Source organism: Aspergillus uvarum (genome assembly GCF_003184745.1).
Source record: "Aspergillus uvarum CBS 121591 unplaced genomic scaffold BO82scaffold_6, whole genome shotgun sequence".
In the NCBI taxonomy this organism is placed as follows: Eukaryota; Fungi; Ascomycota; class Eurotiomycetes; order Eurotiales; family Aspergillaceae; genus Aspergillus; species Aspergillus uvarum.
The window spans coordinates 45,734-61,083 of record NW_020291303.1 but is presented as its reverse complement, the minus strand read 5'-3'; the positions used below and the strand labels follow the sequence as shown (position 1 = coordinate 61,083).

Sequence of the window (15,350 nt, the reverse complement as noted above, 5' to 3'; positions counted from 1 at the left end):
CCATTGTTTTGAGCTAAACAAAGCTCTCAGCCAGTAGATGAGAGCAATTGTAGCTGGATGGAGTTGCTGCCCAATTTCTTGTATGTATTGTGAGTCGAGTACTTCATAAGACAAATGAAGGTACACAAAAGCATGAGATGCGGGATGCCTCAGGCGTTGCTGGCGGGTATCTCCGCGATCACGTGTTGTGTGTCGGGAACACCCCACACTATTCCTAAAATAGCAGCACATCCTTTTTTCCATTCCACCACCCCGTGATGCGCTGCGCTATCGCAATCGAGACGGGGAAATGAGGGTCTCCGCCTGATCTTCCCACTCTCCCTGAACCCCTCGTGTGTGCGTCGCGTCCATCTATTCCCGACAGGGTCTTCACGATTCATTTTACATTCGTTTCAAGATCTTCTTCTTGCTGCCTTTTCTTCCCAGCTGTGTGGCATCTTCGAGGCGCTGCCCGGTAATAGGAGCAGCGAGGCCAACTCTTTGTCACCTGTTGTTGTGGAGACCGGGTCGGAGGCCCGCCCATCTTATTTACCTTGCAAGGAACCTCTTCTGACCAAAGCGATCGCCCGTGACATTCTCCTCGCCGCTTCTTGTTCAAAGAACTATTCGAAGACAAAATGGGGTTCGGCGACTTCGACTCGATCTGTGAGAAGGCACCATTGCCTCTGTGCTCCTTGGTGGGCCCTCCATCCTCGATATCCGGCCTAACGGGCATTATTCCCAACTGCTATGCACGCAACATCGAACTGGCCAATACCATCATTTTCGAGGGCGCCGCTTCATTCGTGCATATCATCGCCCTTGGTATGACGGTGATCATGGTTTTGCACGTTCGTTCGAAGTTCACTGCTGTTGGTATGGTCTTGCCATCTCTGTCGGATATTCCCTCTGTCTCATAGTGGGATTCGCTAACAAAGAGCCATGATGGCATACAGGCCGCAAGGAAATTCTGACCTTCTTCTACATCTACCTGCTCTTGACTATGTGTTCTTTGATCCTGGATGCAGGCGTGACACCCCCAGGAAGTAGCTCGTTTCCTTACTTTACTGCCGTACAAAACGGCTTGGCCTCGGCACTTTGTACCTCGTTGCTTATCAACGGCTTCGTGGGATTCCAGCTCTATGAAGATGGCACCACTCTATCTGTCTGGCTCGTGCGACTCAGTTCGGCGGTCATGTTTGTTGTCTCCTTCCTTGTCTCCCTCGCTACCTTCAAGTCCTGGGGTAGCCTCGGGCCTACTAACACCATCGGCATGTTTGTTGTGCTGTACCTTGTGAATGCCATCTTCATCGTGATTTACCTGGTCATGCAGCTACTTCTCGTCCTCAACACCCTCGAGGACCGCTGGCCGTTGGGCCATATCGCTTTCGGTCTTGTGGTTTTCATCTGTGGGCAGGTTCTTCTTTATGCGTTTAGCAATGTGATTTGCGACAACGTGCAGCATTATATGGATGGACTCTTCTTCGCAACGCTTTGCAACCTGCTAGCGGTCATGATGGTGTACAAGGTAAGCACATGCTATTTCTATATGACAGACTGGATCTCTGACGGCGGTATACAGTTCTGGGACTATATCACGAAAGAGGACCTCGAGTTCTCTGTTGGAATCAAGCCCAACACATGGGAGGTTAAGGAGCTCCTTCCCGAAGAGGATCGCCGGCAGACGATCTACGCCGATGCTGATTCGGAATATGCGGGGAGCATGTACCATCACCGAGCGTCAACCTATCACGGCCACAATTATTAATTTGCCAAGCGTGTTGGACTCTAGCATCTAGTTGGAATTCAACACGGTTTCTCCGGCACTTCTTATTCATTCCATCTTCAAACGGCCCCTTTTCTCGGCACACCGGGGGCCGGGTTGAGGGGGGCAACTCCGAACCTTACCCCTCCTCCATCTGGATCTCAAGGCCTATGCGCAACGCTTTTCTAGCTCTCTTGAACCATGCCCGATTAACTGGGCAATTGCGAATAATTGACGATCTTTTTGTATAATCCATGTGTAGGCGCTTGGGGGACGTTCTTTCTGATGACCTGTTTGCGTTGTTTGCATTGGGGGCCATCGTGCCTCCCACCCTGCCTGCTTGCTATATGCCCAAATATCCAGTTTCATTGTTCTTCTTCTGAGGCCCCAGGATAGTTTCTAACGAGGGCTTATTTTGTCATCTACGGGTACACATCTCGAGTACCAAATACATTACATACCTAATTCATGGTTTATCATCTGCACATGCGAACTTTATGTTGACATACGGTAGCTTCGGGGTTCCGGTGACTAAAAATAGCCGCCCATTCAACATTGCCGCTCTGCAAGGGCCGAGGACTGTCCAGACCGCAGTACGTGGGCACTACGAGTAAGTCAGTAGGCCGGCTAAACCAAATTCTCCATGGCACGCACAGCAATCAGTCTAGGAGAAATGAAAATACGAGGTCACATTCGCTAAGTCCACGGATCGCATGGAACCCACCGTGAGCCAATGCGACAAGCTCCGGAACCGGCTCAGACCCTTTTTCCTTTTCCTTTTCCTCTTCCTCTTTTTCCTTCTTAGCGCCACTAGTCTAGCCTCAGGCCAACCTACTGGCGGGCGTGCCAAAATGGTCAGACCCCGTCCGTCCGTCCGTCATGCTCCATCTATCAAATGCTTAGCATGTCAGAGATCGAACAGCGTCCCTCACCCTGAGTTGGACCTCGACCGAGTCTCGTCTCAACCCCATCTGCCTATCTGCCCATCCGCCCATCCGGGGTGCTCTGCCTTCACAGTTCACCGACAATGGCGACAAGTGAAAAAAAAAGGTTCCAATGTTCCAACGGATTGCCCATCGGATCGAGCAATTTGCTTGAGACCCATGAGGATCCACCCTGGTGGAAATCAAGAAATACCACCCTACCTATACGGTACTCAGCACCACAACAGGTAAGACAGGCCCATCTCAGGAAGCAAATCTTGCCGACTTGGAACGACTAGCCCGCAATTGCTTTCCCACTTATCGCCCGCTTTCACCCAAACCGCCCCCAGCATTGTCCAGCCAGCCCCTATCAGGAAATGGGCGAGGCAGATCCAATTTACGCTAAAGCGAACTTAAGCACAATGTACTCGAGTAGATTAAAGGAGAAAGGGGATTAGCCCGACCCTTCGACCCAGTCGAACCCTGGGTGAGTCCATTAATCTTACTACATATGCAGTCATGTCCGACTGAAAGATAACTATAGGTTGTCGCCCTCGCTCTCTCCTCTCGTCGTCACTTACTCACTTCTCCCCCCCCCCCCCAATATCCTTTTGGGATGAACCTCATCCCATTCCACCTTATCCTCTAATCTTCTTTCAGCCCATTTCTTTGCTTGTGTCGAACCCTTCGCTCGCTTTGCTTTCTTGTCTATCTATCTATCGGTCAATGAACCGTGAAGTCAGTCTTTACAACCTGTGCTTATGACACCACCAACCAACCAACGCCCTGCCACAATCACCCGACGAGACCTCTTCTCGCTACTGCTACTGCTTTAAACCGCACGCCTCGAAAAGGAATGAACCAACTCACTATATAATACAAGCCCAGTACCACAGCAATAATCGATCATCATGATTCTCTCGCTCAGTCGCCCGGTCACCCTGGCCCTTTCGACACTTCTCCTCCTCAACTTCTACCTCTTCCACCGCGTACTCCACCAGCCTGTGGTCACTAGTACATTTTCCGTAAATACAACCCCGGTCCAGCAGCAGCAGCGAGAGCAACAAGACCAGGACCAGCAACAACAGGCCTTCCTATCACCTACTCCTACTCCGTCACTCGAACCAACTAGCGCCACTCAACCCACCTGGACCACACTCCCGATCTCAGCAGCGACCCCAACCCCAACCCCAACTCCAATTCCAACTCCAACCGCTTTTCCTCTGAAGCTGTGGCAAAAGTCAGGTCCCAAAGGAGTTTCTCCGGACATCCAGACCTATATCCAATCGTGGCATGCGCTCAACCCGTCCCTCCGCCACGAGATCCTTTCCGACGACAGTGCTCTCGCTTACGTCGAAGAGACCTTCCGAGACGAGTGGCCCGAGGTGGCAGATCTCTACCAGCAGATCCAGGTCCCAATCATCCGCGCCGATCTCCTTCGCTTGTTGATTCTCTATGCCGATGGGGGCATCTGGAGCGACCTGGATGTCACTTGCGAAACACCTATCGCGGAGTGGATCCCCGACGTATTTGTCAGGGATGACGGCAACATCTGGGTGAAGGAGCAGGTCAACGTTGTAGTCGGACTGGAGTTTGACGGATGGCAGTTTGCCAGTTGGACAATGATGGCCAAACCCAGGCTGAATCACTTCGAGGCGGCGATCGAGTATGTGATGCACCAAATGGAGGAGATCGCACAATCGCACAATGTGTCGCTCTCTGGGGTGACGATGGAAATGATTCCCGACGTTGTGGATGCGAGTGGTCCGCAGGCCATCACCGTGGCGCTACTCCGGAGTCTCTCGCATACGCTGGGCGAGACGGTGGATCGGTCCAATATCACCAACTTGCGTGAGCCGAGGCTGCTCGGGGACGTGCTGGTCTTGCCGCAGGCGGCATATGCAGCACTGCAGGGCGGGTACCCCGAGGACCAGGGACCCTACCTGGTCTCGCATCATTATGCGGGTTCTTGGAAGAATGTCCAGGGAGGTGAACAACGGCGCTAGCCCGCATTAACCTTTGATTCTGGTCTTTTGTCTTCCTCTTTACTCCTGGTTAATTTCTATGTATATATTGAAATCACATATCATTTTTTTTCCCCTTAAATGCACGGAAATGATTCTCTATTTCACGAGTTACCTAACATCCTGTGATATCTGAGTGGCAGCACAGACCAATTCCAAGCGTTATGGCCTGAGGCAGGTGGGGAATATGAGTCAGCGCACGTGGTGTCACGTGGATTTGGCAGATCCCCTCCCTGCCGAAACCGGGCGACCAGGGCGAATTCCAACGATGCGCTCAGAGCGACTTGACTTTGCTTGAATTCCAGCATTGTTTCTTTGATACGTGCACCGTCATGTTCCGGCGGGCCTGCAGGATAAGGCCTCTCCGGTCAGTACCGCTCTCACATTCGATCATCCGCTTGTCATCCTCTCTCTCTCCGCCGCTGATCTCTATTAAGAACACGACCTTTTACAAGACTGCGCCCACACCTCATGACAAAACCCGAGGCACAAACCCGGCCGTATTCAAAAACGTCGATTTCACCCTGCCGAGCGAGCCCTTAGAGGAGGATAATTTCGAAATCCAGACCTGGGCCGTTGTCGGGCGCTCTGACAAGACTCAGTTCCTCGAAATCCTTGGCGGCAAGTACATACCTAACCCCCCCAACGGCCGGAGTTACCCGTACCTTCTCACCGATGAGATCGCCCAGCGCAATCCCCGAGCGCGATTCCCACACAATGCGATCAGATACCTGGGGTTTAGCGGAGAAGGCTCCGTAGCCAATGGGGGCACGCGGGGCGCCTATCTGAGTGCTCGGTATGAGAGTCTGCGGGAGGAGACGGACTGGACGGTGCGCCAATTTCTCCGCGGCCAGACCTCGTTGAACCCGCTCCCAGAGGAGCAAGGTGGTACCATTGATGACGAGGAGTTGCTCGCCCGGGTCATCGAGGATCTGCGGCTGGCTGAGCTTCTGGACATGCCCGTGGCCAACTTGAGCAACGGTCAAATGCGACGAGCCCGGGTCGCCAAAGCCCTGCTGAAGAAGCCGGAGGTGCTACTTCTTGACGATCCTTTCAGTAAGTCCTCATCCTGGCCCATGCTGTCCAGCGCCGAATCACTCACTGATTCAAACCGCTTTTAGTGGGCCTTGATCCTGAATCCCTCGCAAGAATGTCGGAACTCCTCCGCCGCCTCGCCCGCAAGGCAGAACCCCGGTTGATTCTCGCTTTCCGTCCACAAGACCCATTGCCAGACTGGATCAGTCATGTTGTCATACTCGGCGACAACCAAGGCTTGATATACGTGGGGCGTCGCGCACTTGCCCATCAACTGACCAATGTATGGTCACAATTTGCCCAGTCTCGCCGCTTCGGCACGCACCAAATCCTTGCCAATCCACCGTATGAGGCAGACGTCCTGGACGGCTACAACAGGCTGCAGAAAAACACCGAAGGAAGCTACGTTAGATCTATACAGAAAGCGGCATCGATCATGACCCGGGAATACATGCAGGAATTTTTAAGGGGGTTTTCACCATCTTCTCTGTCCGACAGCGCGCCAGCCAAGCTTCATCCGCCCCGAGGAGGCGAACCCTTGATCGAAATGGAAGGGGTTCGCGTGCAGTATGGAGACAAGGCCGTTTTGGGCAATTGGTCACAGTCTGTTGACGGCGAATTGAAAGAGGGCCTTCACTGGACGGTGCGTCGCGGCCAGCGCTGGATTATCCTCGGTGCCAACGGATCCGGCAAGACGACGCTCCTCTCGCTCATCACCTCCGACCACCCTCAGACATATGCGCTTCCCATCCGTCTTTTCGGCCGCTCCCGTCTGCCGGAAGAAGGCAAACCGGGCATCTCCATCTTTGAACTTCAGCGGCGCATTGGTCACTCCTCGCCCGAAGTCCACGCTTTCTTTCCCCGTCAGCTAACCGTGCGGGAAGTTATCGAATCCGGCTTTGCTGAGACCTTCTTGTCGCGGCCGAAGATGGACTACGAGCGCGATCTGGACGTGGAGGCCATCCTGGAGCATTTCAAGCCTGATCTCAGCACTGCCCTAGCGCTCCCGCGCAATCGATCAGGTCGCAAAAAGGGGGTCATTACGCAAGCCACTGGCAAGATGTTCCCGTTGCACGATGCTTACCACTTCAGAAAGGAGTACCAACCCCCTGGCCTTGAGATGGAATGGGCCGACATGGTCACGTTTGGGCAGTTACCGCCCGACCTTCAGAGACTTGCTCTTTTCCTGCGCGCTCTGGTTCATCGGCCTGATATCGTCATCCTCGATGAGGCGTTCTCTGGAATGACCAACGGTCTACGTGACAAGTGCATTGACTTCCTTGAAAACGGACTTGGCCCGGAGTCTCGCTTCGGCGGTCTCTCCGATGAGCAGGCCCTCATCATGATAAGCCATCTCCGTCAGGAAATCCCCGAGAGCGTGCGCTACTACATGCGTCTGCCGTCGGAAGAACAGGAGGGCACCTTCCGCTTCGGCCCGCTCCAGCCGCAGAGCTCCTTGCGTAGCCCCAAGGTTTGGAACATGCTGTGGGCGCCGCCGGGGGTCTACAACAAGAGGACCACCCCAGCTGATCCGGCGGAGGTCCCGGAGGGGGAGGCGGTACGGGAGGACTACAATCGGTACGATTGGCGATCTGTCTAGAAGCTCGGAAGTGTTAGACTTTTGTACAAAACTACATCTGGCGAGTTAGTGGATTGGTTGGATTTAGCGGATGCTTAAATGTATTATTACGCTTGATATAGAATGCAAAATGCGCAACATGAACATAGATCTCAGCCTCTCCCCACATTCCGTCCTCTGTCCAGTACTCCACCAGTTGAGCGCTGACGACGGAGCCGGAATAGCCGAGTGCGGGGGAATCATCCGGGGTAATGGTTGACCGAGCGGGTTATCCGAGCTCCCCACGGCCGTTCCTTAAATCCATCCTTGTCAACTCCCACCACTCCCTCACAACAAGATATAGAACCTCCGCGGTGCAATACCAGCAGCAGCAGCAGCAGCAGCAGCAATGACAAGCACGGATTGGGCCCTGTCCGCCCCATGGATCTGGGTACCGCACTACCTGGAAGAGGACAACCAGCCCGGACGATATTTTCTTTTCCGCAAAACCTTCCAATGGCCTGGCACCGCTCGCAATGACCACGAATACCTCGTGCACGTTTCCGCCGATAGTCGATATCGCCTGTTCGTCAACGGGCGCAGCGTCAGCTTCGGCCCCTGCAAATCGCATCCCGGCAAGTGGTACTACGAGACGGTGGACATTCGCCCGTACCTCGTCGCCGGTGCCAACGTGGTCAGTGCCCGGGTTCTACGCTACTCGAGTATCGTGGCCGGCTCGTCCTCGATCGTCAGCTCGCCGTTGCCGGGGTTCATGCTCTATTCGGCCAGGGAGGTGGGTTGGCTGCTGTGCGGGGGTCCCGTTGCCCGCGTTGCTCTTGTTGATTTTTCACAGAAACAGTTTGCTGATGTGAGTTTATAGGATATCCCAATTTCCAGCGATGTGTCGTGGAGATGCTGGGAGCAGAAGTCCGTGCAGGTCATTCCGCACGCGGAGTGGAATTTCCTGCTCGGGCCGCCGTTCATGGCGAACAATGAGCGGGTCGAGGAGGATCCGGCCCTGCGTGGTTGGCTAGACGCTGGATACAATGACTCCGCATGGGAGTCTGCTCTCGTGCAGTCGAACGCGGTCAAGATGATGCCCATCGTGAGCCATTGGCAGCTTAGCCCGCGGCCAATCCCTGCTCTGCCGGAGATACCTTGCAATTTTGATGGAGTCACCAAGTCTTCTGGGGCAATTGCAACGGAGGATTGGGAAGCGCTATTATCTGCTGGTCAGCCTGTCGTCGTCCCGGCGGGTGAGAGCGTAACGGTCGACGTGAGCGTGGACAGCCTCATGACTGCTTTCATCAACCTGGCGTTCAGTGGAGGGTTAGGCACGAGCATCACAGTGCTGTATGCGGAGTGCTATGAGAAGGACCTAGGGGTGGATACCGCTCCTTTCCCCATGCCACGAACCAAAGCCAACCGCGCGGACGTCAGCGGTCGTCTCTACGGGCCGAGGGACTATTACACCGTCACGGCGGGCCAGGAGACGCACTCGTTCGAGCCATTCTGGTTCCGCTGTTTTCGCTACGTGCAGATCAAGATCGTCACGGCCGACCAGCCGTTAACCCTGAGCCGGATCTCCCTGCGTGAGACATCGTACCCACTGGACATCCAGACGAAGATCCAAGCCGGGGACGAACTTACCAAGATCTGGGACATAAGCCTCCACACCCTCAAGAACTGCCGCCATGAAACCTTCGAGGACTGCCCCTTCTACGAGCAAAACCAGTTCGCATCCGACTCGCGGCTGCAGATGCTCTTCAACTACCAACTCTCGCCGGACGACCGCCTAGCCCGCAAGACCATGGAGGAGTTCCACGCCAGCCGCACCGCCGACGGCCTCATCATCGCCCAATACCCCACGGGGCTCCCTCTCAAACAGATCCCGCAGTTCTCCCTCTACTTCATCCTGATGGTGCACGACCACATGCGGTACTTCGGCGACCGGACTCTCGTCCGCCGGTATTTGGGGACGGTCGACAGCATCCTGGACCACTTCTCGCAGCGCCTCGACAGCCGGGGGCTAGTCGGGCAATTCGCGCCGAACACCTGGCCCTTCGTCGACTGGGTCAAAGAATGGCTCGTGCCCGGCCAAATATTCAAATCGTGCATGCCACCCGCCTACCACTCCCGCAGCGCCGGGGCAGCGACCATCAACAGCCTCCTGTACGCGATGACCCTCCTGCACGCGGTTCGACCTGTGCACCTTCGCGGGCCGCCCCGACACAGCAGCGGAATACCGGGCGCGCGCCGCGGCCCTCCGCTCTGCGGTCAACCAGCACTGCCTCGGCCGAAGGGACGGGCTGTACACCGACGGGCCCGGCGTCGAGGAGTACAGCCAGCACACGCAGATCTTCGCCATTTTGTCGGAGACAATCACGGGGCCGGACGCCGCGAGCCTCCTGCGCCGGTGCGTCGAGGACACGTCTCTTCCGCAGTGCTCTTACGCGATGAAATTCTACGTCTTCCGCGCCGCCGAGAAGGCCGGCGTCTACGCGGACGTGTTCCACCGCCTCCTCGAGCCGTGGCGCGCCATGATGGCGGAGAATTTGACGACGTGGGCTGAGGACGACGTCAATGCCCGCAGTGATTGTCATGGCTGGAGTGCTTGTCCCGTCAATGAGCTGGTCACGCAGGTGTTCGGCGTGACGCCGGTGGCGCCGGGGTTGGAGGGAGTGCGGATTCGGATCGAGCCGCGAAGGGAGCTGGTGGCGCAGGCAGAGGCGTGGTTGTGGACGCCTGCTGGGGAGGTGAAGGTGGCTTGGGGGAGGGATAGGCCGGTGGAGGTGGAGGCGAGGGCGCAGGTTACGGTTGAGGTTGTTGCGGGGGGGAGGACGGCGGTTGTTGAGTTGGCGCCGGGGAGGGTGGTTAGGGTTTAGGGAGTTGGCGGCGGGATCTGGATCTTGATTGTGTATAGCTTTTGATGAAGGGGTGATCATAGACCTTGTAGATTTTGATATGAAATATACGGCTTTGGGGAGTTATTGTATATCAGGATCAGGATTGCATGTACCACGGCATGATAGCGTCCATCGTGCACCTGCAGACTCCGTACTGTCCCATAGTCTTTAGTATATCTCAGCAAGCGGAATCATGCACTTGAATAGGGAATATCAAGTTCAACCAAGTCTAAGATCCTCAACGCAATGCCCAAACCCAGCAACATACTCGACAGGTAGATCACAGACGCAGTGCCAGCCAGATGACGCGCAGCCCACAACACGCCAACCACACAACAACATCGTCAACACCGAAAGCTGGAGCAAAAAGACCACAAAAAGCGAACTCCGATAGGGGGAATCGAACCCCCGGCTGCCGTGTGAGAGACGGCGATGTTAGCCACTACACCATATCGGATTGTTGTGGTAGATGGCTGAATTGTTGGCAACATCTGGTAAAGATATGGCTCTGTGTGTGGAATGTGAAGAGGAGGTTGGTTTTCTGGTTGGGGGCGTGGTCAGTGGTCACTGGAAGATTGTGTTTGCTGGGTGGTATGCGATGACATCTTATACACTCTTGAGATGTTCAAGCTAGGAGGTGGTATGGTAAGGGGGAAGTCTAGTATGGATATTATTCTCTGGAGAATATTATGTAGTGTGATTTGGGTGGTAGTTGTGGGAAGGAAATAAAGATAGAAGATGGAATTGGTAGACTAGAGAATAAGGACATACTCCTTGTACGAAGGGACAGCCAGGCTACCTTAGGGTATTGCTAGGTGTAAGGTGTCCGACAAGACTAGATGTGTCTTTGATAACACGATTTTGATTCATGCTAGGCTCTTCTGCAATGTTAAAGGTAGGTATCCTTCAATTTCCTTCAAGGATTGCACTGCATTCATTGTATACAAACCAGAGCCCGATGTTAAGCCATGTCCCGCAAATATCATAAATACAGAGTCAACATTACAATACACCATGACTCTGACCTTACCAAGACCAATACACACACATACATACACATCATCTAGCCTATACAAAACATACAATACAGCAAACCCACCGCAAGCCCCACCCGTAAACAAAACTAGCCCAAACGTCCTCCCTAAAATACCCACCCAGAAACAAAAGCCACTGCCCACAATACCAACGCACGCACACGCACAAACACACACCTCCATGGGCAAGAAATCCTTCGAAATTGACTCAGTATCGTGCCAGCCACCTATTCATCCATTTCCTCTTCCCCCCACTCCATCCATATTGATTAATCGTTAACCGCTGTTGCCCGTCCATGCATTTTTACCCATTAGCAGGATATGAATTCTGCTTGACACTGAAGAATTGAGGGACGGACGCAGATGATTGGTTCGATTTAGCCTCGAAAGGATTCATTCTTCGGAGTAAATTCTGAAGCGACCAAATCTTGCCGTGCCAGGCTGCCGAGAAGTGGATCCGGCCGGGTCTTTTTTTTTTCCTGTCTGGCAGCGCAGCGCATGGCAGGGCAGGCAGGGCCATGGGTGTGGTGGGTGTGGATGCCACCGTCTGCCGGGTCAACCACGGGGCGCGCGGTTCTATCCAATCAGATTAGATGATCATATCATCTAATCAGATCAGATGGGGAATCCCAGTCGGTGACACCACATCTTATCCGTTTTGGTTCCGTTCCGAGGTTAGATTTTTTTTTTCTTTGGGGTGCGCTCGATGATGATGATGATGATGACGATGTCTGTTTTGAACCATTCTTTTACTTTCTTGATGCTCTTCAAGCTTGCGCTGTGTAGCATCGCCAATAATCAACTAGACGATGCTTTATCCTATTGCCCTCATTCCATAAACACAAAAAATGGGTATTATCACATTCTAAACCAAGTAAACCAAAAAGAAAATCAAGCCGTAGCTACAGCTTGTCCCCGCTGCTCCAACACCTGAGCAGCGACCTTGCGCAAGTCGACCTTGCGCACCTTGCCGCTCCCCGTGACGGGGACCGTGCGGTCGATGCCCTCCTCGCCGAACACAAACACATGCTGCGGAGCCTTGTGCCACCCCAGCGTCTCGCGGGTCCAGTTACGCAGCTCGTCGACCGACGGCCGCGTGCCCTCGTGGCCGGCGGCGATCGCGATGAACGCGCCCACCACCTCGCCGTACTTCTGGTCGGGGACGCCGATGACGGAGGCGAGCTCGATGGCCGGGTGAGCGGCGAGGCGCTCTTCGATCTCGAGGGGGTAGATGTTCTCTCCGCCTGTTCACACAACATGAATCCGTTAGTCGTTTGTTATTTGGGAGCTGGGCACGAGTCTGAAGGAAGGAGGGTGAGCCACGTACCGCGAATGATGATGTCCTTGAAGCGACCGGTGATCGTGCAGTAACCTTCCGGCGTGAAGATGGCCTCGTCGCCCGTATTCAACCAGACAGTGCCCTCCGCGTCTGTGGTTAGAGTCTCTGCCGTCTTGTCGGGGTTGTTCCAGTAGCCCTTGGTCAACTGGTACCCAGCGATGCAGAGCTCCCCGCGCTGGCCGACAGGGACGATGTTGCCTTCGGCGTCGATGATCTTGGCCCGCGCGTGCGGCATGACCTTTCCTACTGTCTTCAGTCGGGTCTCGATGGTATCCGTGGTGAGCGCGTTGAAACATGTGGGAGACGCTTCGGTGAGACCTGTTCAAGATAAAAGACGTATTAGCAACTCGTCTAATTGGGTGTTGTCCATAGCGTGATCGCTTACCGTAGCTGCTGGTGTATTGAGTCATGTTCAGTTCCTCGAAGAGTCGCTTCATCAGGGGCCGAGGCACGGGTGCTCCGGCGATGATTCCAGTGCGGAGGTTGCGGGTGTCGAAATTGGCGGGCTTGGGGAGTGCCAGAATCGCCTCGAACATCGTGGGGACGCCGTGCAAGGCGGTGCACTTCTCGTCGGAGATGGCGTGGAGAACCGCCTGGGGGTCGAAGGTTTCGCTGGGGAAGACGATCTTTGATCCATGTGTTACAACCGCCAGCATGCCCAGCACCAGGCCGAAGCAGTGGAACAGAGGCGGGGGGCAGCAGAGGACGTCGAAGGAGGTCAGGTCCATGCGGTCGCCGATGAAGCGCGAGTTGTTGACAAGGTTGCTATTAGACGCAGCTCCGGTCAGTCAAGGTGTTCGCCAACACACCTGAAGTAGGTAGATGTGCTTGTCTTTGTATCATCTCCATCAAGCTATGGATACTTACTGATGCGTTAGCATGGCAGCCTTGGGGTTGCCTGTTGAGCCACTGGTGAACTGGAGATTGCAGACATCGGCGGGGCTTAATTCCATTTCGCGGTTCGGTAAGGCAGAGCTGGGGAGCGACGACCCGCGGTGAATCACGTCCTTGTAAGTGCTGAAGTTCTGGTACTCTCCCCGCAGAATGACAATCTCCTCCAATGCGACAGAGTTGCCGGCTTGCTTTGGCTTGGGACCCATCTTCTCCAAAACCTCTTCCAGAGAGTGACGGCCAATGCGAGGGGTCATAAACAACACACGAACGTCTGAAGAAAGAAAGCGCTTAAGTCAGCCATTGAGGCTCCATCAATCGAGTAAGCAGTGCAACGAACCTGTATGGTCGAGAGCATAGTAAAGCTCGGAAGGAGTGTATGTATTGTTCAACACCACCAGGATGGCTCCCACACGCGCGGCGGCGAAGAAGACTGCGATGTACTGCTCGCAGTTGCCTGCCATGATACCGATACGGTCGCCCTTCTGGATTCCCATCGCCAACAGGCCCCGAGCCAGCCGGTCGGCCTCATCGTTCAGGTTGGTATACGTCCAGCGAGCTCCAGTCCAGGGAAAGACCAAGCATTCGTAGTCGCCATAGTGAAGGCTCTGCAGCGTCAGCAGTTCACCCAAAGTGATATCGAGCAAAGCCGGCTCTGTGGGACCCTGCACAATTGAGAGCTGCTGGGTCGTCCGAGGGGACTGGAAGTGAGACAAAGTCTGCTGAAGACGCCGTACAGTAGCCATTGTGACGGAAAGTGGTGGATGAGAAAACTGACGGACAGGGCCAGCCGCCGGGGGTCCTGGGATCTTATCAGATTAGAAAAAATCTACCCGGTCAAGCCCGGGGGAGAAGAGAGGGGCTTCGATTTCATCATTGTCATTGTCTCAAACCGGTCGCGGAATCCACTCTGCATTATCACTCCAATGGGGCGGCGTGAAGGTCTCGTCGGAATGGATCGTTGGACTCGCGCGATTCTTGGCTGCGGACTGGAGTGGCCAGTCCACCATTGGACCGAGATGATATTAAACCCAGTAACATCCCCACATCGGTCGTCGGACTGATTTCTGCAGAGGTGCGGTCGGTTTGCAAGAAGAAAGGCAACCCGGGAAGACCCAGAACCTGGCCTGACTCCACCTCTGACATTCTTGCCCGAAGTGCCTAGAAGAAGGATCGGAATGTTGTCGGAGATAGCAGGAGGCTGACTGATGAAGGGGAGAAGTCAATAAAAAAAAAAAAAACAGATTCAAGTACCCCTCCCGGCTGGGCCATGGCTTCCAAGGTTTACCCCTCCTCGACACTTGCCGTATCAAGCCCCTGGTATGTAACTTACCGGATCAGATAACAGTTAATACATTAGAAAGATGGTCACGTCATGACAGTAATTCAGCAATGTATGGTACGTTATGTGTATTGTGCGGGATACTCCATACTCCGAGCACCTAAATCCCATTGCTAGAGCACCCTTGCAAGTCTGCTTACAGCACAAGCAGAGGCTTGGTTGTGTACGTAGTACTGTCTATTACTCCAATGGCTCACTGTGCAGCGTATCAAGTCACATCGGCATATATTTCATGCCTGCAGGCGTTGCTCATTGATTGAACTTGATGTAACTTCATTAGAGCTCGTTGTAAGTTGACAAGATAACCCATGTATGGTGTTGATTCAACAGTATTTCAAACAGAACAAGTACTATGATTGCCAATACAAGTCTGTTACAGTTACCACTTACAAGAATGCCATTGTATCCCGAGATGTAGGCATGGCTGTCTCATATGCAATGCAACCGCACGGGCCATCATGCAGAACAAAACGTGGATCAAACTGTTGCAACTGTAGGCCAGAGGAGAAGTCTCTCATCCTCGTCAAACCCATATATGCAAGGATTTTATACTA

General features: G+C 54.1%; 5 protein-coding genes and 1 non-coding gene across 6 annotated transcripts; 4 read left to right on the top strand and 2 right to left on the bottom strand.

The window, feature by feature from the left end:
* Nucleotides 1–272: 272 nt before the first annotated feature.
* Nucleotides 273–2,228, top strand: BO82DRAFT_350844 (chitin synthase export chaperone). Its single transcript, XM_025634258.1, has 3 exons — nt 273–855; nt 936–1,507; nt 1,562–2,228. Exons 1-3 carry the CDS (start codon nt 618–620, stop codon nt 1,745–1,747), a joined length of 996 nt encoding a protein of 331 aa, XP_025495706.1. The 5' UTR covers nt 273–617; the 3' UTR covers nt 1,748–2,228.
* Nucleotides 2,229–3,247: 1,019 nt separating this feature from the next.
* BO82DRAFT_350842 (glycosyltransferase family 32 protein) lies at nt 3,248–4,772 on the top strand. The gene has a single exon (XM_025634257.1). It carries the CDS (start codon nt 3,579–3,581, stop codon nt 4,671–4,673), a length of 1,095 nt encoding a protein of 364 aa, XP_025495705.1. The 5' UTR covers nt 3,248–3,578; the 3' UTR covers nt 4,674–4,772.
* Nucleotides 4,773–4,974: 202 nt separating this feature from the next.
* On the top strand, nt 4,975–7,450 carry BO82DRAFT_429030 (putative ABC transporter). The gene is made up of 2 exons (XM_025640496.1): nt 4,975–5,747; nt 5,813–7,450. Exons 1-2 carry the CDS (start codon nt 5,024–5,026, stop codon nt 7,324–7,326), a joined length of 2,238 nt encoding a protein of 745 aa, XP_025495704.1. The 5' UTR covers nt 4,975–5,023; the 3' UTR covers nt 7,327–7,450.
* A 243-nt stretch (nt 7,451–7,693) lies between these two features.
* BO82DRAFT_429029 (putative rhamnosidase B) lies at nt 7,694–10,169 on the top strand (the record flags this gene model as incomplete). The annotated part of the gene is made up of 3 exons (XM_025640495.1): nt 7,694–8,077; nt 8,165–9,481; nt 9,570–10,169. The coding sequence occupies 3 exons, from the start codon at nt 7,694–7,696 to the stop codon at nt 10,167–10,169; spliced, it is 2,301 nt and encodes a 766-aa protein (XP_025495703.1).
* Nucleotides 10,170–10,575: 406 nt separating this feature from the next.
* BO82DRAFT_t48 lies at nt 10,576–10,647 on the bottom strand. The gene has a single exon. It is a non-coding gene; the product is annotated as a tRNA-Glu (tRNA).
* Nucleotides 10,648–12,115: 1,468 nt separating this feature from the next.
* Nucleotides 12,116–14,261, bottom strand: sidI (putative long-chain-fatty-acid-CoA ligase; the record flags this gene model as incomplete). The annotated part of the gene is made up of 5 exons (XM_025640199.1): nt 13,795–14,261; nt 13,431–13,728; nt 12,949–13,328; nt 12,552–12,881; nt 12,116–12,468 (listed from the first exon to the last, which is right to left on the bottom strand). Exons 1-5 carry the CDS (start codon nt 14,198–14,200, stop codon nt 12,116–12,118), a joined length of 1,767 nt encoding a protein of 588 aa, XP_025495702.1. The 5' UTR covers nt 14,201–14,261.
* Between the last annotated feature and the right edge of the window lie 1,089 nt (nt 14,262–15,350).

Coding starts and splice junctions, on each gene's coding strand:
- BO82DRAFT_350844 (XM_025634258.1), top strand. CDS start 618: ATGGGGTTCGGCGACTTCGACTCGATCTGTGAGAAGGCACCATTGCCT. Junction 856..935: donor TTCGAAGTTCACTGCTGTTG/GTATGGTCTTGC, acceptor GATGGCATACAG/GCCGCAAGGAAATTCTGACC. Junction 1,508..1,561: donor CGGTCATGATGGTGTACAAG/GTAAGCACATGC, acceptor GGCGGTATACAG/TTCTGGGACTATATCACGAA.
- BO82DRAFT_350842 (XM_025634257.1), top strand. CDS start 3,579: ATGATTCTCTCGCTCAGTCGCCCGGTCACCCTGGCCCTTTCGACACTT.
- BO82DRAFT_429030 (XM_025640496.1), top strand. CDS start 5,024: ATGTTCCGGCGGGCCTGCAGGATAAGGCCTCTCCGGTCAGTACCGCTC. Junction 5,748..5,812: donor ACTTCTTGACGATCCTTTCA/GTAAGTCCTCAT, acceptor AACCGCTTTTAG/TGGGCCTTGATCCTGAATCC.